This window comes from Taudactylus pleione, unplaced genomic scaffold (genome assembly GCF_031769625.1).
Source record: "Taudactylus pleione unplaced genomic scaffold, aTauple2 ptg000040l, whole genome shotgun sequence".
Classification (NCBI taxonomy): Eukaryota; Metazoa; Chordata; class Amphibia; order Anura; family Myobatrachidae; genus Taudactylus; species Taudactylus pleione.
This window is the reverse complement of record NW_028284442.1, coordinates 19,628,827-19,655,843: the sequence shown is the minus strand read 5'-3', so window position 1 is coordinate 19,655,843 and position 27,017 is coordinate 19,628,827. Positions and strand designations below refer to the sequence as shown.

Sequence of the window (27,017 nt, the reverse complement as noted above, 5' to 3'; positions counted from 1 at the left end):
ACTTTACCAGCTGCCCTGGCGTGGGTGTGTTAGTGGGAGCTCTCTGTTATTTGTGAGTTATCCCAGTTTTGTGCTTGGAGGCTGGGGATTCATTTTGAGTGGATCTCCGGTCCCCAGGTAAATGCATTAATTCCTTGTTGAACGTTGCATCTTCTATCGGGTTGGTCATTGGCAGATTTTGGACACTTGTTCTAAATCGACCTGACCTAGGCGGCGTTCGAGTATGGGGGTTAGGTTCGGTATTTGCGCTTTGGTTAGCCGGAGTTGCGGTGTATAAGTTGGTACATTGCATCTCTGTTTGTTCTTTGTTCTCTTTTGCACTCCTGACTTGAGGATTACCTACTCACCATCTTTGATGGGGGTCTTAAGCAATGTTTGTTTCCTGGCGAGTGCTTTAAGCCACGGTTTTATACCCGCCTGGCCAGGTTTTTGTGTTTTTACCTCTCATCAAGTCTGGATTCACTTACATTTTCACAGGACATTATGTGCACGCTCTCATCTGCATGCATCATTTTGTCTGTGGTATTGTTTTTTATCTGTCTTAAGGGCTTGTCTTATGGGTTATGGTTTGTATATTTCTAGGGCCTTCTGTTGACTCAAGCTTTATATGTTATTGGGCATTCGTTTGTTCATTGGGCATGGATCAATCCCAGGTCGGCAGACTTCACGGTGTACCCAGAGTTTTGTTTTGTTTGATGAATTGGAATTCGAGGCATGCGCTGGGAGTCCTTTTTGGAATACAGTGGGTTCATATGGGAACCCCCCTCTTTGTGATAGTGCACTTGGGGGGGCAATGACTTGACCTCAATGACCTGTTTAGATCTCAGGATGGCCATAAGTGGGGATCTGGTCCAGCTGGCTCGAGGGCTCCCCTTCTGCTGGCTGGGTTGGTCTTACATATTACCTCGTCTTTATTGGGAGGGGCCTTAAGCCCGTCTGCAATTGAGGCCTCCAGAAGGAGTGTTAATTCAGTTGCAGGGAAGGCCCTCCTTCGGGAAAGGGCTTTTATTATATAGCATAGGTCAATTGTTTTTCAGATTAGTGATTTATACAGAGCAGACGGGGTTCATTTGAACGAGGCTGGCATGAATCTGTTCATAGCCGACTTCGTGCAAGCCATTAGAATGCTGGATGTGGTTCACGGGGGTCATGACGATTTTTAGATTGAGTTAAGGGTTCAGGTTGGTTAGTTTTTTGATGAGTATGGTGGCGGTAGTTTTGAGGAACCATTTGGCAGTGGGATGGGCTTCTTTTCTGGGTAAGATTTTGGTGGATGCTCCCGGGGTGTGGCTGATGTAGTGGGGATTGGGGAGGAGGTGAGGTGCCTTCTGTGGGAGGAGGAGTACCGTCAATCCAGTGGGCTCCCTTTCTCATGGGGGGTTACCTCAGAAGGCTGCATCCTGGGAGGTTATTGGGATGGGGTTGGTAGAAGGCCTCCATCCTGGGAGGTGATTGGGATGGGGTAGGCAGAAGGCCACCATCCTTGGAATGGTTGTCCCCGAAAGGGGGGGTGTTAGTTGATCCTCCCCCATTTTTAGTTGCATTGGGGAATGGGCTGAGGTTGGGCCAATTCCTTTCGTGGTTTGAATTTCTGGTTTGAGTTTTTATGTTTCATTGTACATTTAAATTTGTTTCACAAACACAGTATTCACATTCAGGCTGTCCCATTGGCCTCCATCCTCATATTTCAGTAATTTGATTGAATAAAAGCTGACCATTATTTAGTGGCAATCTTGGTGTCTGTGTCATTATTTTATATAAGAATACAGTAAGAGTTGTGGGTGACCAGGATGACGTGTGGACGATAGAAGTTTTAAGCACCATCTTCACAAACATTTACTGATGTTATAAATGTAGGGCCCAGAGCTGATCTAAGCTACAACCATGTCTAACTGCTGTCTGCGTGCATGCATTGTGATGTCACAATGCAGGCCAAAGCCCTACATGAAGGATGCCCAGCTGCTGGCAGCCATTTTGAGGTGACATTTTGTCCTACATTGATAATATCTAAATAGTTCCTGATTTATTAAAGCAACTTTGGATAACAATTGCTAAAAATAAATTTGTATTACATCTTCCAATAAGTTATTGAACAATATCTTCAGAAAATAATCTGAATAACATCTACAGGTAAGGACTATATAATAACTTTTGGCCTGCCACCCTTGCCTGTTTAGACACCTCCCACCATGTGTTCTGTAGTTATTAATGTAGAAACAATGGATAAAGCAAATTATTCATCTGATGTGATGCTGCATGACTTAGGATGGGTACACACTTGTCACAGACTGTTGATCCTAAAAGTGTGTCACGTACGGCCCAGAGCTGATCTAAACTGACACCATCTCTAGCTGCTGCCTGCATGAATGCATTGTGATGTCACAATGGAAGTCAAAGCCCTACATAAAGGATGCCCAGCTGCTAGCAGCCATTTTGAGGTGACATTTTGCCTACATTGATACTATCTAAGTAGTTCCTGATCTATTTAAGCAACTTTGGATAACAATTACTGAAGGAATTTGGATTACATCTACCAATAAGGTCCTGAACAACATCTTAAAAAAAAGAATCTGAATAACATCTACAGGTAAGGACTATATAACAACTTTTTGGCCTGTCATCCTTACCTCTTTAGACACCTCCCACCATTTTATCTGCAGTTAATGTAGAAACAATGGATAGAGCAAATTATTCATCTGATGTGACGCTGCATGACTTAAGATTGGTACACACTTGTCACAGACAGCTGATCCTAATGGGTATGATATAATGTGGTCATAATCCAATTCTGCCCCTAATGTTTAACTGGTGTCTTTGCTACACCTCTGGCCATTCTTCCTCCCAGCATTAACAAGGAGATATAGAGCTGGCTGGACATATGACAGCAGATATGCTGCCCTGCAGCAGGGCAGGGGGCTGTGGATAAATTGTGCTATTGGGCCCTCATAGGTCTTGCTGCGCCCCTGATCCTGAGCATAGGTCCTGCTATCAGGCTACAGAGTCAATAATACTATATTAGAATCCCTACCTTTGGATGTCCAATAATCTAAAAAACAAGCTTTAATCAGAAGTTTATATTTGTATACTTTATCTGTAATATGCTGACATACTACATAGTGCTCAACACTGAAGGGATTATGACATAAACAAATTAAATTCAATGACATGAAGCAAAAAGTGAATCTGGCCCTGCTCCATTGAGTTTACAGTCTAATTATAGTATTTTATGGGTTAATAATTGTTAAAACTAATAAAAGAATTGACGACCAGACTTCCTCCCTAGCAAAGGCTGAGATTAATTATATTTATACATATAAAACTTTGAATCCAACGGCCTAAATAAGGATTGTGAGCTGAATTGGTTAGTGTGATGATTTATTAGATTTTACTTGGATCTTGTATTTTTATATTTTTTATATTTTTGATACTAATTGGATTTCTGTTTTAGGTCAATATTTTAAAATATTTGGACATTGAAATTTTTATTCATGGTGGTTCATGTAAGAACTGGACAATTGTTGAAAGGTGACCATGAAGTATTTAATCTCATGAGAGCCACAGAAGAAGATTCACGGTATAATCGGTATATGAAGTGTACACAGGACATAGTCACCGTTCTATTTGCGGCATTAATATATTATGTACCTGAATATCTAAATGTTTTTATATATGCTTGGGCGACATGTTTTTTGTATCCAGAGTTTGTATGGTAACCATGGAGAGATGAGATCCTCGTCGTCCTGGTTACTGTGGACGTCAGTTCCAATTCCGGTCAGTGACCCACATGTGTCACTCCTGGGCGCGGGGGTTTCAGCCGCTCCATCATTATCGGCTGCTAAGTCATAAAGTTAATGCCTTTTTCCACCCTGGCGGTTTAGTTTAGTTGTTTTAATAAGCTCTTTGGGATCATTACAGAATTTCCTATAGGTAAGATTTTTTTTTTTTATACTCGTTTATTGGATAAAATTGAGAGTACATTGAGAAAATACAATAGACGGTAATATGAAATTATTATAAAACGTTCTAAATCAGCAAAAAAAACTGTAGCCAATTGTATACAATATAATTAGAAATAGCTAACAGAATTAACCGGAGTGGGTATAATTGTAAGTAAAAATAAGATAATAAATAAAAAAAGGTAAAACAAGTAAAAAGGGAATAAAATTAAAAATAAAGTAGAGTAGAGGAAAAGGTGAGGGGGGAGTGAGTCGGAGGAGGATTTGTAATTAAAAATTATAGTGGAAGTGGTCACCGCAGCATTAGCCAAGACCAGGGAGGGGTACATTTTGATGGGAATACCAAGGATTCCATGTAGATTGGAATTTCTGGATGGTATTGTTCCTCAAACTAGTAATATATTGCATTTTTGCTACAAACCAAATTCTGTTCACAAGTTCTTGTCGGCTGGGAGTGTTCGGAAACTTCCAGTTATGGGCTATTTGATATCTAGCAGCTGAGGATATGTGAAGAACTAGTTTATTGGAAGTATTGGGGATATTATCGATCGGGGCGCAAAGTAGAAGATTAACAGGAGTGGGGAAAATGCGGGTTCTGAGGAGTTGGGCGAGTAAGGTGCGAACCATGTTCCAAAATGGGACGATAAGTGGACAAGTCCACCATGTGTGGAAAAATGTACCTACATGACCGCAACCTCTCCAACATAAGTTAGAAAAGTTATGATACATCTGGTGTAGACGTTCTGGTACTAAGTACCACCTGGTGAACACTTTGTAAGAGTTTTCTCTTATGGCAACACTGATGGAACACTTTGAGATAGCTAAACGGATATTATCCCAGGTCTCCTCTCCGAGGGACAAACCTAAATCTGATTCCCAGGCCCGTTCGTGTGTTTCAAGTGGGGGAGACTCCAACGCCAAAATAGTGTGGTATATAGATGAGATAGCTACTTTGTTGTTAAATTTATAAATACATAGTCTTTCAAAGGGTGAGGGATTGAGTGTGGGGTGGGTAGAGTAAGATGAGGTCACGAAATGGCGGATTTGTAAGTATAGGTAGTATTAGGGATTCCGTGTTTTTGTTGAATATCTGCGAAGGGCAGAGGGGAAAATGCCCCGACTATATGGTGGAACCTTGTAATGCCCGCCGAGATCCATGAGCGAGCCATGCCAGTGGAGAGGCCTGGGGGAAATGCGGGGTTATTCCAGATGGGTTTAACCCCCTATAGGGGGTGTTAAAGGGGAAGGGTTTAGTTTAGTTTTTTATTTACTGAATCCCAGTTACTAATTATTATCATTATTGATTGATCTGATAAGGGAGGGATAATTGGTTTTATAGAGTGAGTCATAGGATTTTGTTATGGAGACCCCAAGGTACTTCAGGAATTTCCTCTTCCAAATTAAATTAAAATTTGATTGTAACAATCTCTTCTTGTTTCCAAGGAGGTGGAGAGGCAGGGGGGCCCCAGATTTATCATGATTGATTTTGTAGCCTGATAAAGAGCCATAGAGAGAGTGTTCCTGAAACAGATTGGGAAGTGACGTGAGTGGTCTTGTGAGCATGAGGAGTATGTCATCTGCAAATAAGGAGAGGGTATATTGAGATTGTTTGATTTTGACACCAGCTATGTTAGGGTTCTCCCTTATACGACTAGCGAGTGGTTATATGATAAGGGCAAATATCAGGGGTGATAAGGGACAACCCTGTCTGGTGATAGAAAATGAGTCTGATAATAAACCTCCTGCGTAGACTGAGGCGGATGGGTTGTAATAGAGGGCTTGAATGGCCTGTAGAAACTTCCCATAAAACCCGAAGCTGCGCAGTGTTTGGAACATAAACAGCCTAGAGACCCTGTCAAAAGCTTTCTACACGTCACTAGGCAAGCACCAGAAAAGGAAGCTTGTGGGCATTGATATAATGAATTACATCAATAGTGCGTCTAGTATTGTCTAGTGCCTGCCTGGACGGGACAAAGCCCACTTGGTCTGGGTGAATCAGAGTAGGGAGAAGTGGGTTCAACCTATTCGCGAGCACTTTGGCAAAAAGTTTTAAGTCTGTATTAAGCAGTGAGATGGGGCGGTAATTAGACGTTAATAATGGGTCCTTATTGGGTTTTGGGAGGACGGTAATAGTAGCCTTGGTCGTATCTGGGTGAAATGATGCTCCTTCCAGGATTTGGTTAAAGACTGTAGTTAGATGGGGTATCAAAGAGGATTGGAAGGTTTTATAATAAGACATTGGAAATCCGTCGGGACCTGGGGCTTTAGAGGGTTTTTGCATTTTAAGGGCTGTAAGGATTTCATCGGCAGAAATGGGATCATCGAGAGCAGTGGAAGTCGTGGTATTTATGTGGGGAAGATTACAAGAAGCTAAGTAATCTGTAATTGAAGTGTCAGCTGGAGAGGGAGGAGGGGAATACTCAGAGATATTGTAAAAGTGTTTGTAGAATGTTTTGAATATCGAGTTGATAGTAGTAGGGTTATATTGGAGGGTGCCATGGTCGTCTTTTAATACTGGGATCACGGTCCTAGCCTTCCGGGCTTTCAACCTATTAGCTAGTAGGGAATCTGCTTTGTTACTTTTTTCGTAGAATTTTTGGTTAAGCCAGTGTAAGGACTGTTCTGTTTTTTCGGCTAGAAGGGCATTGAGGGATGCTTTTGCAGAAATTAGTTGGTTATAAAGAGAGCGGGAATGGAGACATTTTTGAGAGGTTTCCAGACGGTGGACCTCTTCTGTTGGGGAAGTAATTTGGGATCTACGCTCTTTGTTTCTAAAGGATGCATAGCTAATGATGTGTCCCCGAATGACTGCTTTATGTGCTTCCCAAGCCAATGGTGTGCACGCTGAGTCTGTAGTGTTCAGGGAAAAATAATCTGAAGAGCAAGTTTAAGTTTCTCCTGAAATTTTGGAATCTTCAAAAGGGTTTCGTTTAGACGCCAAGGAGGTCGAGATGTGGGTGTGTCAAAAAAATCAAATGATGTAGCAACTATGGAATGGTCAGACCAGTGATTAGTGACTATAGATGAATCAGAGAGGTGTTTAGATGCTGAAGTGCAACAGAAAAAAATATCAATCCTTGAATAAGATTGATGGGGAATTGAGAAAAAAGTAAAGTCACGAGATGTAAGATGTAGAGCGCGCCATGTAGCAAAAATACCTGATTCACGAAGATGTGAGTTCAAAGAGCTGGTCAAAGGGCAGGGTCGTAAAATAGTAGGGGCAGGAGATTTGTCGAGTTCATAATTGAGAAGGGCATTAAAGTCTCCTCCCACAAGAAGGTAGCCCTTCCTATATTTATTTAATTTAGAAAAAAAGGAGTTAAAGAATGATACCTGGCCATTGTTAGGAGCATATACATTAGCTATTGTGCATTCTAGGTTACCCAGTTTACCAGTTAATATAATAAATCTTCCATCAGAATCGGTGTGTACTGAATTTTGGACAAAGGGCACTTTATTACTGATTAGTATCGCGACACCATTATGTTTCGATTGACTGGAGGAGTAATAGGAGGTAGGGAAGTTCTTGGAATGTAGAGAAAGGTGCATATTAGCTTTAAAATGAGTCTCTTGTATTAGAACAATCCCGGCTTTGAGACTTCGGACAGATCGAAAAAGCGAAGAACGCTTTTGAGGGGTGTTCAAACCCTTGGCAATTAAAGAAATAAAAGTTAGTGACATAGTTATTGGGTGCGTAAAGGGAAAGAGAAAAAAAAAAGTAATATTAATTTATAATAAGAATGAGAAAAATCTGACTCACTGAGGGGGGAAGTAAAATCAAAGTAAAAGGGATAATGGGGAAGGATCCGAATGGGAATTCCTCGTGTCCTGCAGAGTAAGACACACATGGTAATTGGGACTATAAAGTCCAAAAAGGCAGCAAGGAGAATAGTCCGAGCTACCTTGGGAAATTCAAAGAATATAAACTGTAAAATAAAGTATCATTCAATAGGAGGGAGCGTGTGGAGGTAGTCAAAAATAGATGGCTAGGGTATCTAAAAGTCGTAGCCCTCCAGTGGTAGTCATTTAATAAAAAAGAGAAAAATATAGAAAGGCGTAGTAAAATTTTTGTGAATATGTAACTGTAGGTGATAAAGGGGGGAGAGTCCGAATGTAGAAAGCAAAACGGTCGGTAAGAGGTTAGATATGCAATATGCAGAAGTAAACATTAAGATCAAAAGTAACAGAATACCCAATATATAAGCTTAGATTAACATTCGACTGGAGTTCTCCAAGGGATCACCACAATCGAATTATCAATACACATATGGAGATTGAGCTAAACTGCTGAAAAATTATAAAATTGGCTGAGTTTAAACAAACTTTTATAAATACGACTCCATTAATTGGAGACATAGCCAAACAATGGACCATTGAAAATAGTTAATATATATAACAGAATATCGAATAATATTATTGTTGATAATGATATGAAATGGTCGTTGAAGAAGAACCTAAGATGTAGGTTGAGTAACCATTGGAAAAACGGGGGCAATTATTTATGGTGAAGGCAAATCTCAGATTTATAAAATCCTGACATGTATTAAGGACTGCTAAATAAAGGAACAGTCAACTTCTTCAGGTAGCAGATGATGTGGTAGGAGGAGGGCCAGAATCCTCTAGATGAGTGAGAAAGTCTTTGCCCTCTCTGGGATCTCTAATGACGACGGTTTTCCCATTGAAGTCGATCAGCAGTTTAAAGGGGAAGCCCCAACGATAGCGGATACCTCTTGAACATTGGGCCTGATTCAGACCCACTCGCGAGCGGCTATCCGCTCGCAAGTGGGTCGATGTTATGGACTGAGCATGCGCACGACGGAGGGAGCTCCATCGTGCGCATGCGCCAGACGCGACGAGCGAAGGAAAGTCCTTTGCTCGTTGTGTCCGATCAAAGGGGGCGTGCTGTCAATGTTGATTGACAGCACGCCCCCTTTGGTGGGCGTGCCGGGGGCGTGCCTCCCTGACGGGGGCGTTCCCATGGGAACGCCTCCCGTCAAAAGCCGGCCCACTGACATCACTAGTGATGTCAGTGGGAGTGATTTTGGCTCTGATAGAGCCAAAATCACTCCGGAGCTAGCGGTTGAAAACCTCAACCGCAGGCTCCGGCTCGCAATTTCGATGGTCGCGATGGTCACGACCATCGCGGCCATCACAATGCACGATCATATAGCCTGTGGGTGGTCACCCACAGCTATACGAGCGTCCAGGAGGACGCTCCATTTTCATGGAGCCCGGCCCTCATTCAGAGCGTGCGCTCTGCTCAGAGCGTACGGCTCTGAATGAGGGCCATAATGCGTTAGTTAGATCTCTGAGTTCCCGACGTTTGATGATTGTGAGAGGGGCCAGGTCTTGGAAGAACTGGAGCTTAATGTTGTCGTATAGGATATGAGATTTATTGCGCGTTGGAGCAAGGACTCTTTCCTTATCCTTGAAACTGAGGAAGCACATGATTACGTCCCTTGGGGGTTCACCATCTCGGGGCCTGGGTCTAAGGGCTCGGTGTGCTCTTTCTAATGGTAGTTGTTGAGGACCCAGGTCGGGGATAAGAAAGATGAATATTTTGTGCAGGTAGTTTTCCAGGTTATCTGGGGTTATAGATTCTGGGATATTCCGGATACGTAAATTATTTCTTCTTTCTCGGTTCTCTAAATCCTCATTTTTAGTGCGAAGATCAGCAAGATCTTGAATAATGTGATCAATGTCTCTGTGGGTTCGTTTTGGGATTTTTAAAGAGCGTCTTGATGGGATTCCAGCTTAGAGGTTCTGGAGGACAGTGTTGACAGGTCGGATTTAATAGATGAGACCGCTTTATCCAATTTAGATTCCAGAGAGTCCTTGAGGTCTGTGATAAGGGATTTTAATGCCATGATGTCCTCTTTAGTGGACAGAGCCAGAGGGGGAGAATCATCATCGTCTGTCTGGTAAGAACGCGGTGATGGAGGGTTGCCAGCCGTTGAGGACTTATCACCTTTGGAAAAGTGTTGGGCTATGTCACCGCTAACCCGTTTCCTGGTATTTGCGTTAGATCTATTCATAATGATATCGTAGGAGCAGTAGTTAGGGGAAGATCGATAGGTAAGGTTTGTATATGAAATAATTTGAACAGTGACAGTTATCCTGGTATAACAGTGAAATGGAGAAAGGTGCTGTATTGAAATATATAGCCTAATATAGTACCACCAGAGTGTGCAACATCGGTGAGCTCAGGGACTCATTGATACAAATTAATGTAGCAATCAAAAAATGTTGTAATGGCAATGGGTTGCTGACGGGAGGTGAACAGTTCTGACAGGAGAGTTCAAAACGTTACGGAACAGTAGACAGTGATTGAGGACTGAGGACGGACACTGCCCCGGCAAATAATAAATCCAAGTGGGAGGATTTGTATAATAAAGATTCCAGTGAGGACTGAACCTTATGTTTGCTTGGTGTCACAGTAGTGGCTATTTGCAGGGTGGCACTTTTATATGATGGTGTTTCCACAATGTGAGTTAACCTCTCTCTGAGCTATCAAGGGTTTCTCTGCAAGGGACTCGCAGGGATTTTAGGTGCTCAGTGACTGTGACATGCGGGGGGAGAGCAGGTTTCACCACAAGATGGCGCCAGTGATCTTTTGGCTCAGTGCCCAGGATTGTATAGTGCTGTGCTGGAGTTTAGGGGTGATGGCGGCAGGTTACTGCACCCCCGGGCAGTGACTTCAGCAGGCAGTGTAAGGGTGAGTAGGCATAACTCTCACCTCTGAGCGATGCCAGCCTTTTCGTCCAGTCTCCCGCAAGTCGCGGTCAGGAGGGCAGCTCCGGACCTCAGGTTAGTGCCGTCGGTCTTACCGCCAGTGCAGCAAGTGGTGGAGGGCAGTCGGGGGTCTCTTGGGGGTCAGTGTGCTAACGGAGGAGGTCTCCCTGGAGCTCCGCTGCTGTTTGGGTTGCGGCGGGTGTGCGAGCAGGCGGCGCCCGAAATCGAGGCCGCGGCTTCTAGCTCGGAGTAGGCCCCAAAGCTCCAAGAACCCAGAGCAGACCTCCGAGCCACAGTTGTCTCTGCAGATGGGTCCCCTGGGCACAGTGGGTTAGGGGGTGGGTTTTAGGAGGAGCAGGTGCCCCAGTCCAGGGTAGAAAGGGGTTTTTATTAGTATATACAGTGAACCCAGCTACCCAGCTCTGTAGTCAGGCCACGCCCCTAGGTAAGACTTTTTAATATATGCTAACATGACCGCGACAGATGATCTCATTTCCGGTATCCTTTGATTGGCACCCAGCAGTATAAATACTTAATCAGTTCACACTCTCCTTTTGTCTTGGCAAAGGCTCCTGAGAGAGTTGTGTCCAGAAGTATGTCATTGGTAACCCTATTTTGATGATCCGGATATTATTTGTGAAAGGTTACTCTGTCTACCTCTTGGAATTGTTATAACATGTTTTTTAAACTTGTGTTATTTTGTATTTAAAATCATTTTAACCCTATGTGTGTGTTTTTTATTATAATATATTGATATATCCTTTTGGAATACCAACCTGTGCTTGTTGAATACTTCTGGAGATTTTCCTAAGGGGCATTTTGGAAAAGATACCTTTATGGGAACAATCTGCAATTACTTTCTGTGAGTTCGATATGCCATTATGCTAATGAATGTTAAAGATACCTTTTATGTGCTTCTTTCTTACACATTACGTGTGAGTAATGGTACGCAATACCTGACTCTTAATTTCTTGCTTGGGGGGATAATTAAAAGAAACCTTTATGTGAACAGACACGGTGTCCTTTCTGTAAGTGAGGTACGCTCCATTTGCTGGTGTGGGCAATCACCTACATTGGAAGTATATGGATGGGACTGCACTAGCTTTTTGTTTTATTGATACATGCATAATTGTTTTATTTCAAACATATACATTCTAATGAGGACAGAATCTGCATAACTATGCCAGAAAGAAAACACCACGCCATTTGAAGCTGAACTTCGCATTTAAGAGACATGTATGACCTATTGTTACCCCTTTTTTTGTGTACAAATTACCAGCTGTTACTTTGTATATGTATTTTCGCTTTGGAGCGCCTGTGTGGATAACCCTTTACCTATTTAATTTTTGTAGCATCTGTGTTGAATGTGCTGACATTCCTTTTGGTTAGGGTTCTCATGGGGCTGCTTCTGCACAATTGGTTGAAACCCACCACACCTGTATTCTGATTATATAGTACAGTTGTTTTGTTTTGAGTGATGGTTTTCAGTAGTGAAACTGCCGTTGGCTTTCTGTACAGCTGTTGCTTTAATTATGAACCTTATCTGTGCTTGAAATATACTGCTACATTGTGTCCCATATACTGTGTACTGTTACTATATTCGAAAACATAGATTGATACAATCTTACCACCTGTAGCCTAACTGCTGTGAGACTGAATAAACAAACAAACTGACAAAGCAAGGAGACTGTTATAGGTTTCCCGATCACTGCATCAGCTGGCTATTATAGCCATGGCTGTGAGATACTGTTCAGTGTGTTCACTATAGACAAAAATGGCCTACTATTAATACGTGATAGTATCATCTCAGTCTCCCGGTTATTGTCATGGGCGACTGTATTTGCCGCAATCCTACGAGTTAACATGTTAGGAGGAAACTGTTCCTAGGGAATACTGTGTCAGGAGGAGGAAATTATTCTTCCAATAAATGTAATAGAAACATAAGCAGTTATACACCATATACCACACGCAGCATATGGTTACATTTCATGTTCTCTAGTCCACATCAAAATCATGTTGTGTATATAAAGTCTGTCCATAATATATCTGACTTTAGATATTATAAATAAAGACAAGTACACTGTATGGATACAATATATACAAACAACGTATTTAATGATTGGTAGAATTTCAGTTAAAGTCTGATAATCGATATCAGCACAGCCTTAACTACATAATATAAGCAATATACAGTAGCTGTTCTATTGAAGGAGGTAAACAGGTTAATATATATTGAGACAGCAGCCGTAAAAGTTTAATAATTATTTTAATACACTATTTCTTTACTGCTACACATCTATATATTTTAATACTTCACCAACATTTTGAAATTATACAATATTTTAATAGATAACAATAAAAGTATAAGTTTTAATATATTTTTTGGTTCAGAGTGCACCCTACTAGATGTTTACTTTTTTCTTCTTCTTTCAATTATTTGGTCTAAATACCGACATCACTAGCCACACTTCAAAAATCCCGACACCCGGCATACCGAACGTAGGTTAGCCGGGCATCGCGACGTGTTAGCCATGGGGGAGAGAGTTAGGCACTCCCGGGGAGACTTAGGGTTAGGCTAGGGGAAAGGGGGGTTAGGCACCCACCTGGGAGGGAGGGTGCCCAACCCAGGGAGGGTTAGGTATAGGGTGCAGGGAGGGAGGGTTAGGCACCACGGGGGGGACTTATGGTTAGGCACCCCCCCTCCCCCGAGTCTTAGGGTTAGGCACAACCACAGGAGGCTAGGGTAGGGTTAAAGATACTGACGAGTCGGCGTCAGGATTTTCATCTGTCGGGCTTCTTTCATAGGGATTTGAACCGGCGGCTTGTAAGCCGTCGATATTTCATTCATACCCAACCCGTTTGAAACATGGCAGTTAGGAGATGATTGGTTGGGACTTTATCTCCGTTCACTTTACCTACATCCAAGGCTTAGTAAATAGACCCCAGACCAGACTGTAAAATGACAGGAGCTGATTGGTTGGTACTTTAACTCTCTCCACTTTATCTTTCTCTCTCCTAAGGTTGATACATTTGTGTGTACAAATTGTTCAATGAAACGATCATATGAGGACATTTTTTCAATTAAAATCTATGAAATGATTGAAAGTGTGGTTATGAGCATTTACATTTTGTTTTAAAAGACAAGTGGGTTGCTCATCATCAAATGTTCCCGTCAACTAGTCTTTTTTTTTTTTTTTTTTTAAAGCGTTTGTACGGTGGCTGCACCAGCATTCACCAAGCGATATGCCGGAACTGTCAGTGTAACGTTCTTGTTTTCACCCGGAGCGCTTTCCGAGGCGGACACTGTCACTGGCAGTGGCTGGCTTCTACAGCCACACAGAAGATGGCGGAATATCTGCAGCTGGTCCGGAGGGCGCTGCAGCAGGTCCGGGCACACGGGGGACTCTGGGGTTCTATGTGGCAACTTCTCAGGTTAGTCTCGGAAACTAAGCGGACCCCATACCTGGCGGGCAGCAGTGTAAATGGGTGCTGTAGTCATGTCTATCCCTGTTCCACCTTGGCTGTCACCTTGCACCAGAGAGGAAGCTAACTGTCCTCTGATAAACATGCACAATGCTGGGGTTAGTGAGGGTGCGTGTCAGGCTGTAGCCTGAGCTTCCTCATGTGACACAGGTTTATTATTATTATTCCAACGTTATTAATTATGTAGAATGCATGTTACTAGTAAGAGTATGGCATTGCTGTATAAAGTGGTAGTCTCCCCAGGATATATATATATATTGAGAATTATAATTACATACATGCGAAGTGATACAAACAAATATTTTCTTTATATTATTCACATTTTTCCCAATATCTTAGTAACATTATTCAGGTTTTCGGCACCTCCTATTAGATGGTTTCCCCATTGTTCCTGAGTCAGATAAAATACGTTCCAGACCTGAGATTATGGTGGCAGTAGCTGTATAATCTCAGTAACGCTGCAAGTCATGTCATATATTGTCTTGGTGTCACTTGACATGTTTTGAACATAGCAATCTTTTCATGAGTGAAAATGGTCCTATAAAATATCATCTCCCCCTGTCTGCCCTGCGGGGTAATTTTAAACATATTGTGAAAATACAATTTGCATGCCAAAACCAGACATTGGATGTTTCCACATGCATGTTGTTTACTGCTTAGTCCAGAGGTTCCCAAACTCTGTGCTCAAGGCACCCTAACAGTCCAGGTTTTAATTATATCCATGCTTGACCACAGATGACTTAATTAAATCAAATTTACTGAGGTACTAATTATCTGTGCTCAACCATAGATATCTGCCTTGAGGACTGCGTTTGGGAACCTCTAGCTAAAGGCCCCCATACATCTGCTAATGATCGCCGCGATGCCGGGTCGGAGGATCGGTGAAATCATGTTGGATTTCACAGATTTGCTGATCATAATCAAAATATGATCGTGATTGGCACATTAGTGAAATTTAACATGGAGAATGCTGACTGATCGCGCACGGTACATCGATGGCCGCCGATCGGCGTTTCCGATCCCATTGCAGGATCCCGTGATCTGTCAGTAGATGTATGGGGTCCATTAGTTTATGTTGGCTTTTTGTATCACCAAGCTTACACAAATTTAAAGTTGGATGTGCATTAGAGATATCCATCTGCGCAGATTTCTGGCAATTATGGCAGGTCAACATTACACTTTTTTCTTCTCCAACGGTAAAATGTGCGATGTTGGTGGCTGCGACGTACATGCATTCAAGCCTTTTATATGGCTCTTCATGGACGTTGCTTTGAATAGATTCACTTCCAAGAAGAAAAAAATACTTTCAAGTTTCAGGGTGTTTCTTGTTGTCAAGAAATTAACATTAATGAAAACAAGTTTTTACCCCGGAGCTAAAACCCGGGTAATTGCAGGGTTAACCCGGGCAGTTCCCTGGTGTAAAAGGGGAGAAAGATGGATCGCCGGGTAACCCAGGTAAATAGCAGGGTTTAACACGGGGATAGCCCGTGAAACCCTGCTGTGAGAACAGCGCACTCCGGGTCACGATGACCTGGAGTGTGCTGCAAGCCGGCTGATTGCGCCGTCAGTGGCGTTTGGAGATGACGTTATCTCCAAGCGACCACTTTCATGCCGGGAACGCTGGGTCTATGCAGACCCGACTCCGGTGTGGGCGTCGCCAACTCGGGAATATCCCTAGTCGCCGCCCGCTAAATTCCGGGTCTGATCCAGATAGGAACTCTGTTCCAACTCCGGGTCAGACCCGGAATTTTGGTGGAAAAGGGGTATTAGTTACAACATTAACATTGAAGTTGAGGTGCTACTGTGCAATTACATGCTTTTTTTTAAATGTGAATTTATTTTACAATTTGTGACTCTCTTGCAGAGTTAATGACCTAAAAACTGGCGCACTTGTTGGTGTAGACAAGTATGGCAACAAGTATTTTGAAGACAAGCGTAACTTTTTTGGTAAGACCAGTTTCTAGTTATGCTAGATATTTTGTGAATGATTATTATTTTGATATTCTCCAATCAATTCATAACATTACAATTTCTAAATGTCCTTTTACTGATCTCACTACATACAGTGTATTACATTTACTTCAGCAATTGGGGGTTAGACTTAGAATTTTCTAGCTTATTGCTGATGTGTCTTTACAATTTCATAATTCAACATCTGACATTGTATTGAAACATATTTTTTGTTAAATGGTTCTAAGTATTCCATATAAAGAGAATGGTAAAAAATGTCCCAGGTATAGTCCCTACCCAGACAGAGAAAGCCATGCACTTTGCAACCCCTGATGTTGGTACAGGGATATTACATTTTGGGCCTTTCCAGATAGTTCCACAAAACTCCATAGATTATGTTGATGGAAGGGGATCCACATAGTCACTCCAATAATAAGTACACTCTATGATGCTTACAGCTGTTTTTTAACATGGCATGCTAGATTTCTGGTGGTATGTTCAGCTTTTTTCTTCTCTCCTAATAAGTCTCTAGACCTGTGCTGTCCATACTCCTCACCTGGGGAGGTTCCCAATAGGAAAATATTCATAAGATTATTATGCAAGCCAGGTTATGTATTACATTGTAGAAAAAAATATTATTTGCTATTAGTTAATTTTAGTTATACACACTAAAGACCGAAATCAGTTAACTTTGTAGGGCTAATTATCCAAGATGCAGTACCCAGGGCTATTCAATTACAGCTTGCGGCAACGGGTTTCTGTTCACCTCCTCCTGAGGCTTGAACAGAAATCCTTGTTAAATAGAGCTTTCTCCCTTATTGCGGCATATTTAGTGCACATGGAAAAGGGCTTTTAATTGAATAGCCTTAGGCGTAAAATTCCAAGACAACCCTTTTCCTCGTGTAGTAAATAAACAAAGCTAATTGAATCCGGCCCTAAATGGGTTATACTTTTTTTGTTTTTTTTTAATAAGTAGCTACAATTTCATTCTAAGATGGGTAGGGTGTAGATTAAAATATCTACAGTATTTAGATAGACAGTCTAAAAGATTGACACCAACTGGTAGACAGGCAATAGTTTGACATGGATGAAAATCGACAGGTACAAAAGGTCGACATTGAAATGGTTGACCTAAAAATGGTAGACATTTTTTTTTTCTTTCTAGCTCTAATCGTCACCCTAACCCTCACTTTGGTGCCTAACCATCCCTCCTAGTGCTTAAAGGGGCCCAAACACTACCGACGGATCGTGTTGTGATCCTGCAACACGGCATTGCAGGATCGGTGAAATCCAACATGTTGGATTTCACTGATTTGCCAATCATGATCCGCCGATGGATCGATTGTCTTTGAGACAAAATATATGAGGGTGAGTCAAAAATTATCCGCACTCTGGCTGTAGAATTTATTTTGATCAACTTTCTGAAAAGACAAATACATTATTTTTCGACATAATCTCCTTGCTTTTCATACACTTTGTCCATCTGTCAACAAGCTTTCGTATTCCCTCATTAAAAAATGTTTTAGGCTAAGCTGCGAGCCATGAATGCACCGCTCTCGTCACCTCTTCATCAGACGTGAATCTTCATCCTCTTAGGGCTTCTTTCAGGGGACCAAACAGGTGATAGTCCGATGGGGCAATATCAGGACTATAGAGAGGATGCTTTAAAACCTCAAAATTATGTTTTTGGAGAGTGTGAACAGTGGTGTGCGGATGTGTATTGTCATACAACAACACAACACTCTTGGATAGCAGTCATCTGCGTTTTGTCTGGATTTTGAGCTTCAGCTCTTCAGGGAGTATCTCACTGTAATGAGCACTGTTGATTGTTGAACCTTATCCTGATAATGTTCCAATACTGGCCCTTGAGAATCCCAGAAAACTGTAAGCATCAATTTCCCAGCTGATGGTTGACTTTTGAAGTTTTTCTTGCTCGGCGATTGAGGATGTTTCCATTACATACTCTGCCGTTTACAATCAGGCTCATAGTGATGAATCCATATCTCGTCACCAGTAATTATTATTTTTAAGAAACTTTCATCTTCTTTAGAGTATCTGACCAAATTTTGGTTTGCAGATGTCCAAACGCTTCTGTTTTTGCTGTTCCATGAGTTATTTTTATTACCCATCTTGCTGGGGCCAACAGAAGTTTTAATATAACTGGAATGTGGATAATATTTGACTCACCCTCGTAAAAACAGTACTTAGTACACTATTTGCTAGTTAGAGCACTGTTAGTGAATTAAGACGAAAAATTCTTGAGAAAGTACTCAAGCAATCGTTACTCGCTGTGGAGTATCTACAGTCAGGTCCATAAATATTGAGGCATTGACAGAATTTTCATATTTTGTCCTCTATTCACCACTACAATGGCTTTGAAATGAAACAAACAAGATGTGATTTAACTGCAGACTTTCAGATTTAATTTGAGGGTAATTACATCCAAATCAGGTGAACGGTATAGGAATTACAACGGTTTCTATATGTGCCTCCCTCTTTTTAAGGGGCCAAAAGTAATGGGACAAACTAAACAATCCTAAATCTAACTTTCACTTTTTAATACTTTGTTGCAAATCCTTTGCAGACAATTACAGCCTGAAGTCTGGAACACATAGACATCACCAGACACTGGGTTTCATCCCTGGTGATGCTCTGCCAGGCCTCTACTGCAAATGTCTTCAGTTCCTGCTTGTTCTTGGGGCATTTTCCCTTCAGTTTTGTCTTCATCAAGTGAAATGCCTGCTCAATCGGATTCAGGTCAGGGGATTGACTTGGCCATTGCATAACATTCCACTTTTTAGCCTTACAAAACTCTTTGGTTGCTTTTGCAGTATGCTTTGGGTCATTGTCCATCTGCACTGTGAAGCGCTGTCCAATGAGTTATGAAGCATTTGACTGAATATGAGCATATAATATTGCCCGAAACACTTCAGAATTCATTCTGCTGCTTTTGTCAGCAGTCACATCATCAATAAATACAAGGGAACCAGTTCCATTGGCAGCCATACATGCCCACGCCATGACACTACCACCACCATGCTTCACTGATGAGGTGGTATGTTTTGGATCATGAGCAGTTCCTTTCCTTCTCTTCTCTTCCCATCACTCTGGTACAAGTTGATCTTTGTCTCATCTGTCAATAGGATGTTGTTCCAGAACTGTAATGGCTTTTTTAGATGTTGTTTGGCAAACTCTAATCTGGTCTTCCTGTTTTTGTGGCTCACCAATGGTTTGCATCTTGTGGTGAACCCTCTATATTCACTCTTGTGAAGTCTTCTCTTGATTGTTGACTTTGACACATATACATCTACCTCCTGGAGAGTGTTCTTGATTTGGCCAACTGTTGTGAAGGGGTTTTTCTTCACCAGGGAAATAATTCTTTTGTCATCCACCACAGTTGTTTTCCGTGGTCTTCCGGGTCTTTTGCTGTTGCTGAGCTCTCCGGTGCGTTCTTTCTTTTTAAGAATGTTCCAAACAGTTGATTTGGCCACACCTAATGTTTTTGCTATCTCTCTGATGGGTTTGTTTTGATTTTTCGGCCTAATGATGGCTTGCTTCACTGAACAGCTCTTTGGATCTCATATTGAGAGTCGGCAGCAATTGATTCCAAATGCAAATGTCACACCTAGAATCAACCCCAGACCTTTTACCTACTTAATTGATAATGAAATAATGAGGGACTGGCCCACACCTGTCCATGAAATAGCTTTTGAGTTGATAGTCCCATTACTTTTGGCCCCTTAAAAAGTGGGAGGCACATATTGAAACTGTTGTAATTCCTACACCGTTCACCTGATTTGGATGTAATTACCCTCAAATTAAATCTGAAAGTCTGCAGCTAAAGCACATCTTGTTTGTTTCATTTCAAAACCATTGTGGTGGTGAATAGAGGCCAAAACATGAAAATTCTGTCAATGTCCAAATTTTTATGGACCTGACTGTAAGTCGCGCCTTGCGCCATATACTGTAGTACAAAAAGGATAAGTGTATGAGTACAAATCTGTAGGTATTATGATCATTATGTAAACTATTAGACATGAATGCCAATGTGTGGCTTACGCTGACAAAATACAGGGACTGCAATGCATGCAAAATGGAATTGTTATAAACAACAATTGTCACCATCACTTACAAATAGGAACTGTTAAAATATATAATTTAATAATTTCAGGATTATATAAAGAAATCTTAGCACTGACAATGTCCAATATTTTAAAATCACTTAAAAATCATCTTCCTGTCTGGTGCCCTGTAACTTGTATATAGTATATAACTCTGTCATTGGCCATATTCTCTCCCATAGTCTATAGGTGCTCCCTTACACTTCTCTTTTGCTATTCTTTCAGGACGTCACCGATGGGTAGAGTACACAAGTGAGATGAATGGGAAACCAACGTACTGGGATGTGGATGGTAGTATGGTGCCCCCTGAATGGTGAGTTCATGTCTGTTTCGTAAACAGTGCCAAAGGGTTGCTTATGAACATTTATAATGTATAAACTGCCTTCATACATGCAAAATGGACATGATGAGGAAATAGAACCTAATAAAAATAACCATTATCCTTCTTTTTCTTTTTTTATTATTGCTGTGCCTGTTATTAATCTGTTACACATATATCAGGAGTATGTGTTAGAAATTGTCACTTGTGGTAATACCGCATAATGGAAATAAAATCTGTTGCTGTAATGTTTGTGCACATGTCACAATTTCAGCCATTGTTCAGTAACAATGAATAGAAAGACTTTATTCATATTGTACCAGCAGATTCCACAACTATTGGCTTCATTTGTTTCAAAATTATGGGATTATCTGCTGCTCTTGTAAATGTTGGTAGCCAGAAATGCTTCATAATTGGCACTGGTAGTCCGTTTTCTGTCTACATATGTATTTTGAGAATATGGCAATGGGACACTTTCCAGGACAATATGTTGCTGCTTTAGATCCATTCTACGCAGTTAGACGTGGCAACTAAGCAATGCTGGTCATACTATTGATATCACTATCACGTTATGCATCACACCTGCACATTGTCAACTGAAAAGTATACCTTATGAAGGGGGGAATTCAATTGCACACAATATTTTTTTTTTATGCAGTAAAAACAGTACTTTACTATGATTTTATTTTTTAGACAATTCAATTACCCCCTATTTTTCTCGCACAAAAATATTCCCCTTTTCGGGCGAAAGCACAGGATCTGGGATAAGTTCCCCGAACCATGTGTTTTCATGATCATGGCCGCTAAAAAAGTCACTTATTGGGGATTTTGTTTCACTTGCCTCCGGGCAGGTGAAAAAAAATCCCCAGTAGTGCCAGCTTCCTGTCAGCAGCCCAGTACACGCTGCTGGGTACTGGGCTGCAGTACGACCAGGGAAACTGCTGCCGCTGAGCAGCAGCAGCAGTCTACTTTCCTCTGCGGGGGTGTGCGATCACACTGATTGCGGCCCCTCTGATTTGCCCTTGGCTGAGGGGCTCACAGAGGCCAGGCCTCCCACGATTAAGTCACGCCCCCAATAAATTCCGACTTTGGGGCTAAATGAATTAGGCTGGGGGATCAATTACCAGGAGGTAAAGTACCGTGGCTAATTGAATTCCCCCCTAAGTGTCTATAGTGTTCACTTCAGGACATCAACAATTATCAGTCAAGTATCCATGTCTCACAAATGCCTTGCTATGACTGACGAGTGATGAGGGGTAACTCCTGAGGACCTCCCAAGGTACCAGAAAAAGTGTGATGCATAATGATGTGCATTTTTTCCACATCATACACCAGTCATTTGTACGTTAAAAATAGTTATATATTTTAACAGAAGGCACTAGTCATGGTGAAAATATACACATATGCTTTTTAGATGTTGTGGTGGGTGAAATGGAATGTATTATACAATATGGTACTAGACATTACTGAGTTTTCCACCATTTAAAATGCATTTTAAATCCTTTATACTGAATGAAAGTACAGGACAAATCACTGCTCACATCCATACCTCTAACAAGTCAGAATGCTGAGTGATGTTTGATATTGTGTTCTTTACCACATGTTACATGCATCAATTTTGATTTTTTTATTTTCAATTTAAATGATTAAGGGATCTTTGTTTCCACTATGTAAATTGAACTTTCTTTATACTGTTGGGGATGTAGTTAGTATGTCGGCAATTGAAATCCCGACCCTAGACTAAAGATAGGCGTCGAAATCCCGACGCCAGTCTATATCCCGACTATATCCCGACTCTGGCATCTCGGCAGCGGCCATCTCAAACGAAGGTACATTGGGGCGTCTTGGCTGTTAGACACGGGTGTGTGTGTGTTAGGTTTAGGCACCACTAGGGGAGGGTTAGGTATCACTGGGGGGGGACGTTAGAGTTAGGCACCAAGGGGGGAGAGTTAGGTTTTGGCGCTAACGGGTAGTGTTAGGGTGCAAGAAGGGAGAGTTGGGGGGAAAAGGGGGGAAGGGATCCCGACTGCCAGTATTGCATACCCAACCCATACTGACGCTAGTCGGAAAACAGCTCATTTCCAATTTTTTGCAAGTCTAATATATCTAAAAATAGATGTATGTTTAACACCTGCTCTCCTGTTGTTGAAATAGATGAAAGGGTTACACCAGAGGTTCCCAAAGTCCGCCATTGCAGTCCACGTTTTAGGGATACCCATGCTTGAGCACAGGTGACTTAATTAGTACCTCAATCAATTTGATTTAACCATCTGGACTCAAGCTTGGATATCCCTAAAACGTGGACTGTAATGGCGGACTTTGGGAACCTCTGGGTTACACAATAAAATACTTGCTTCTTTTCTGTATTTCTTGTCTCTGCAGTGCCTCCACCCAAGTCTCTTGATATTAGAGAGGTGTCCACCAGATGTTGTCTCGGGGAAACCTTTTATGATCTGTTACTATAGATTTGATGGACACCTACCTATCCACTTTAGGCTTTTTTCATTATGTACTAGTTAAAGTAAATAAACTCTCAAGAAGATTTATTAGAATGAGGATAGTAGGTAAAGGCAAGTCAACAACAAAATTATACTGTCATGATTATTAAAGGATATTTATACTATGAAATTACCTTTAAACTTATAGTTCCAATATCTACAATAACTGCCCCTATAATTGTCTTTCACTCTCGTAGGGGAAGGCGGGGCTAGTTGTTAGAGGCATGAATCTAAAACCAGCCCCACGTCGTGCCATGGCTTGTGCGACTGGGAACAATTTTAAACATGTTACCATCAGTGCTCAGCGAAACAATGCTAATGCAGATGTGTTTATGTAATAGGTACCTAAACAAACTTATGTTTCTTGTTCCAAAGTAATATATTTCGCCTAGAAGTCGTATATTGGCTGGTTTGGTAAAGGTAAGGGTTTATCATTAATTTTGTTAGAATCACAGACTATTAGTGTATTTATTGTCATTGTCACAATTGTGAATTGAAGCACAGAAATCAAACTATGGCCATCTTGGTTGTCTGACTTCACTTGGGGCAAGTTGTTGCACAGTATCGGAGGCAAGTTGTTACTCTGACAATCACATTAAATACCAACTAGAACTAGAGGCAAATATAAGAAATGAAAAAAGAAACAAAACTACAGAAAGTTAAGAAATATTCACTGTGGAATGAAGGCAAAAATAAAAAGGCTAAAGGCCCCCATACACTGTGCGATATAGCAGCCGATCCGACGGATTGATACAATATCGCTGCTATATCGTACCGTGGGGTCGTACATCGCACCTAAAGATCTTACTGCAGGTACACTTGATCTGGGGATGCGATGTATGATCCCATGCAGCACTATGCGGGGTGGGGAGGGGGGTGACGGCATATCGGCGGCCGTCCACACGATCGCACAGTGTGTGGGGGACCGTCTGATATGTTGGCCGTTGGGTCCCCCGTCTCGTCGCAGGGTACATATCGCACCGTGTATGGGCGGCTTAAGAAGATGACCTCAAAATCTGAAGAAAAAAAAAAAGTAGCCAAAACATCGAGTTCTGAAGACGAGTGTTTCTTTATAATGTGTGCTAAGAGATGCAATCTGTTGAAGCCTGGCTAGGAGTGGGTCCAGTGTATTGCATGTAAAGAGTGGGCTCATATTGCTTACGTAACAGGTGATGCAGTAGCATTTACTTGCACTAATTGTGAATCAGAAATCGGCAGTGAAGACGATGAGTGATGTCTGTCATTGTCGGCAGACTATATACCAGATATATGCCAATGTGATTTTGTGATAAATGTACAAAGTTTTCTAATGAACGCTTTTTATATTAAGATTTTGTTTGGATTATTTTATTGGGAAAAATTTGCCCCAACCCCATAACAACCTACCCCTGTCGGGTGCAGATTGTTACGATTATTTTTGTTCCAAAAAATCTGTTTTATTATTGTTGATAATAATTATTGGATGTAACTTAAAGCCTCCATACACGGTGGGATATAGCAGCCGATCTGACGGATTGGTATGCTATCGCTGCTATATTGTACCGTGTGTGGGCATGATATCGGCCAGTGCGCGATCCTGTGTGATCGTACATCGCACCTCCAGATCTTACTGCATGTTCACTTGATCTGATGTACGATCCCATGCAGCGTTATGCGGGTGGGAGAGGGGAGTGACGGCATATCGGGAGGTCAGCCACCCAATCGCTCCGTGTGGGGACCGCCGGATATGTCGGCCATCGGATCACAAACTGCATATCGCAACGTGTATGGGGACCTTTACACCCAATATAAATAGAAGAAAGAATAAAAGTGCATACACACATAACGATTTTTTGAACAATTAACGATAACGTTCACTCTCTGAGTTAAAATGATCGATTATCGCTCATGCGTGTTCACGTTTGTAGTTCAGTCAGACTGACCAACTCAACGATTTTCAGTAAGGGAATATGCAAAAATCGTTTGTAGTTAAAAAAAAAATCGTTCATTACATTTAGTAAATTGACGATTTTAGTAAACGATTTTCGTTCATTTTTTCCTTGAAAAAATGAACGGAAATCATTTACTATATCGTTGCGTGTGTATGCAGCTTAAGGTTTTGTTTGTAAATATTTCTGTTTTGGTTGTGATTTAAAGATTTTTGCGATACTTGAATTTTTTAAATAATTTTTGTAACAACTATCCCCGCCTTCTCCTACTCTTCAGAGTTTATTATATAACCAAAAATATCCATGCGTAGAAATTCCTTTAATCTATTAGAATTTTTTAATTTGCTAATTTATGTAGTACGCCTCCCTTAACCCATTGTAATAATAATAAACAGTTAATCCTAAACCATAGCTCTTATTCTCCCCTAACACGCAACACTGCTCACACACAGCACAACAACCCAGCTATTACAGTTGTGTAGTATATTACAATATTAAGTCATATGTTGTAAAGTTGCATGCGATAATTGCTGTTAACTTTAAGTTACTTAGATGCTGAGTTGAGGTCTCCTGTCCAACACTTATTTATTAAATGCAAGAGAGTGTTTCAAATAATGGTGTGAATATAATGCAGTCCCATAGTGTTCACTCTAGGTCTGGCAGCAGGCAGGGCGCCGTACCTAGAGCTAGGGCACTTCTGCACGCGCCCGAACAGGGGGCGTGTCTTTATGACGCGTCCCCTTTTCGTCACTCCTGGGGGCGTGTGCGGTACTTACGGAGCCGGACAGCCCCCAAGCGGTGCGCCCGGCATCCATTCACCGGCTGTAACTGCTGCGCCGCCATTTTGACCACCCGCGGGACACTGTGACCCGCAGGTGGAGACAGAACCCACAGGCTGTCTCAGTGGAGGGCAGGGTGCTTTCTGCCTTTCAGAAATAGGGCAGGCCGCAGCGCCCCGCTAAAACAGCCTAGCGGGAACGCTATTCCCATACATCTGGTGATCATCCAGATTTTCAATTCATTGAGAGACCAGATAAAGAAGTACTGCTGTGACAGCAGTTATGAATAATCTCTCTAACTATTAGACAAGTCATCTTTTAGTAGTTAGAATAAGGGTCTCTCTCCCTTCTGACAGAAGTAATCAACACAATTATTCCAAGCAGTTGTGTTTATATTCAAAGATCTGTCAACTACGCCAACTCTCAGTATCCACTGGCTGAGACACCACCTGGATTATGCCCCGTATGGATGGCAACTTCCCCACTCTGCTCTGGGTTTAACATAAACGCTTTTACTGCTGTAATCCTCAGCACAATTTGTGCACATTTGTATTTACGCCCTCTTTCAAAGCTGTTTTTCCATTATGCCCTTATATGTAAGTCATTTAGTCCTCACCAATGCCAAAAATTGATAATCTAATCTTGTGTGACAAATCTAGACTCTTATTTTTTCCATCTTAGGAAAGTAGTTTTAGCACGGTACTGCTAATCAAGTGCACTTCATATGTCGACCATTAGGGAACACTAATGCCTCATGGCAGTTGGTGCTGGAGCAGGGCCGGCGCTAAGATGTTCGGGGCCCTCCTGCAAACTATAAATGTGCGCCCTCCTCACCTCCGTCAGGGATAGGTCTCTCCCTCTCTCCCTCTCTCCCTCTCTCCCTCTCTCCCTCTCTCCCTCTCTCCCTCTCTCCCTCTCTCCCTCTCTCCCTCTCTCCCTCTCTCCCTCTCTCCCTCTCTCCCTCTCTCCCTCTCTCCCTCTCTCCCTCTCTCCCTCTCTCCCTCTCTCCCTCTCTCCCTCTCTCCCTCTCTCCCTCTCTCCCTCTCTCCCTCTCTCCCTCTCTCCCTCTCTCCCTCTCTCCCTCTCTCTCTCTCTCTCTCTCTCTCTCTCTCTCCCCCTCTCTCTCTCTCTCTCTCTCTCTCTCTCTTCCCCCCCCCCTTGCGGGTCCTTCTCTTGGCGTTGCAGTGCGCAGCTGATGCATCTCTTCCGTTGCTCCTCTTCTTGGGCACAGCGTACCTTACACAGAGAGAG

At 42.0% G+C, this 27,017-nt stretch overlaps 1 protein-coding gene across 1 annotated transcript in view; it reads left to right on the top strand.

Moving 5' to 3' along the window:
- Positions 1-13,918: 13,918 nt before the first annotated feature.
- The window catches only part of NDUFA12 (NADH:ubiquinone oxidoreductase subunit A12), a 45,578-nt gene continuing 32,479 nt past the window's right edge, over positions 13,919-27,017 (top strand). The window contains exons 1-3 of the mRNA XM_088453832.1: positions 13,919-14,120; positions 16,036-16,118; positions 20,468-20,555. Coding sequence (XP_088309958.1) covers positions 14,032-14,120; positions 16,036-16,118; positions 20,468-20,555 — 260 coding nt within the window. The 5' untranslated portion in view covers positions 13,919-14,031. The remainder of the gene's footprint in view (positions 14,121-16,035; positions 16,119-20,467; positions 20,556-27,017) is intronic.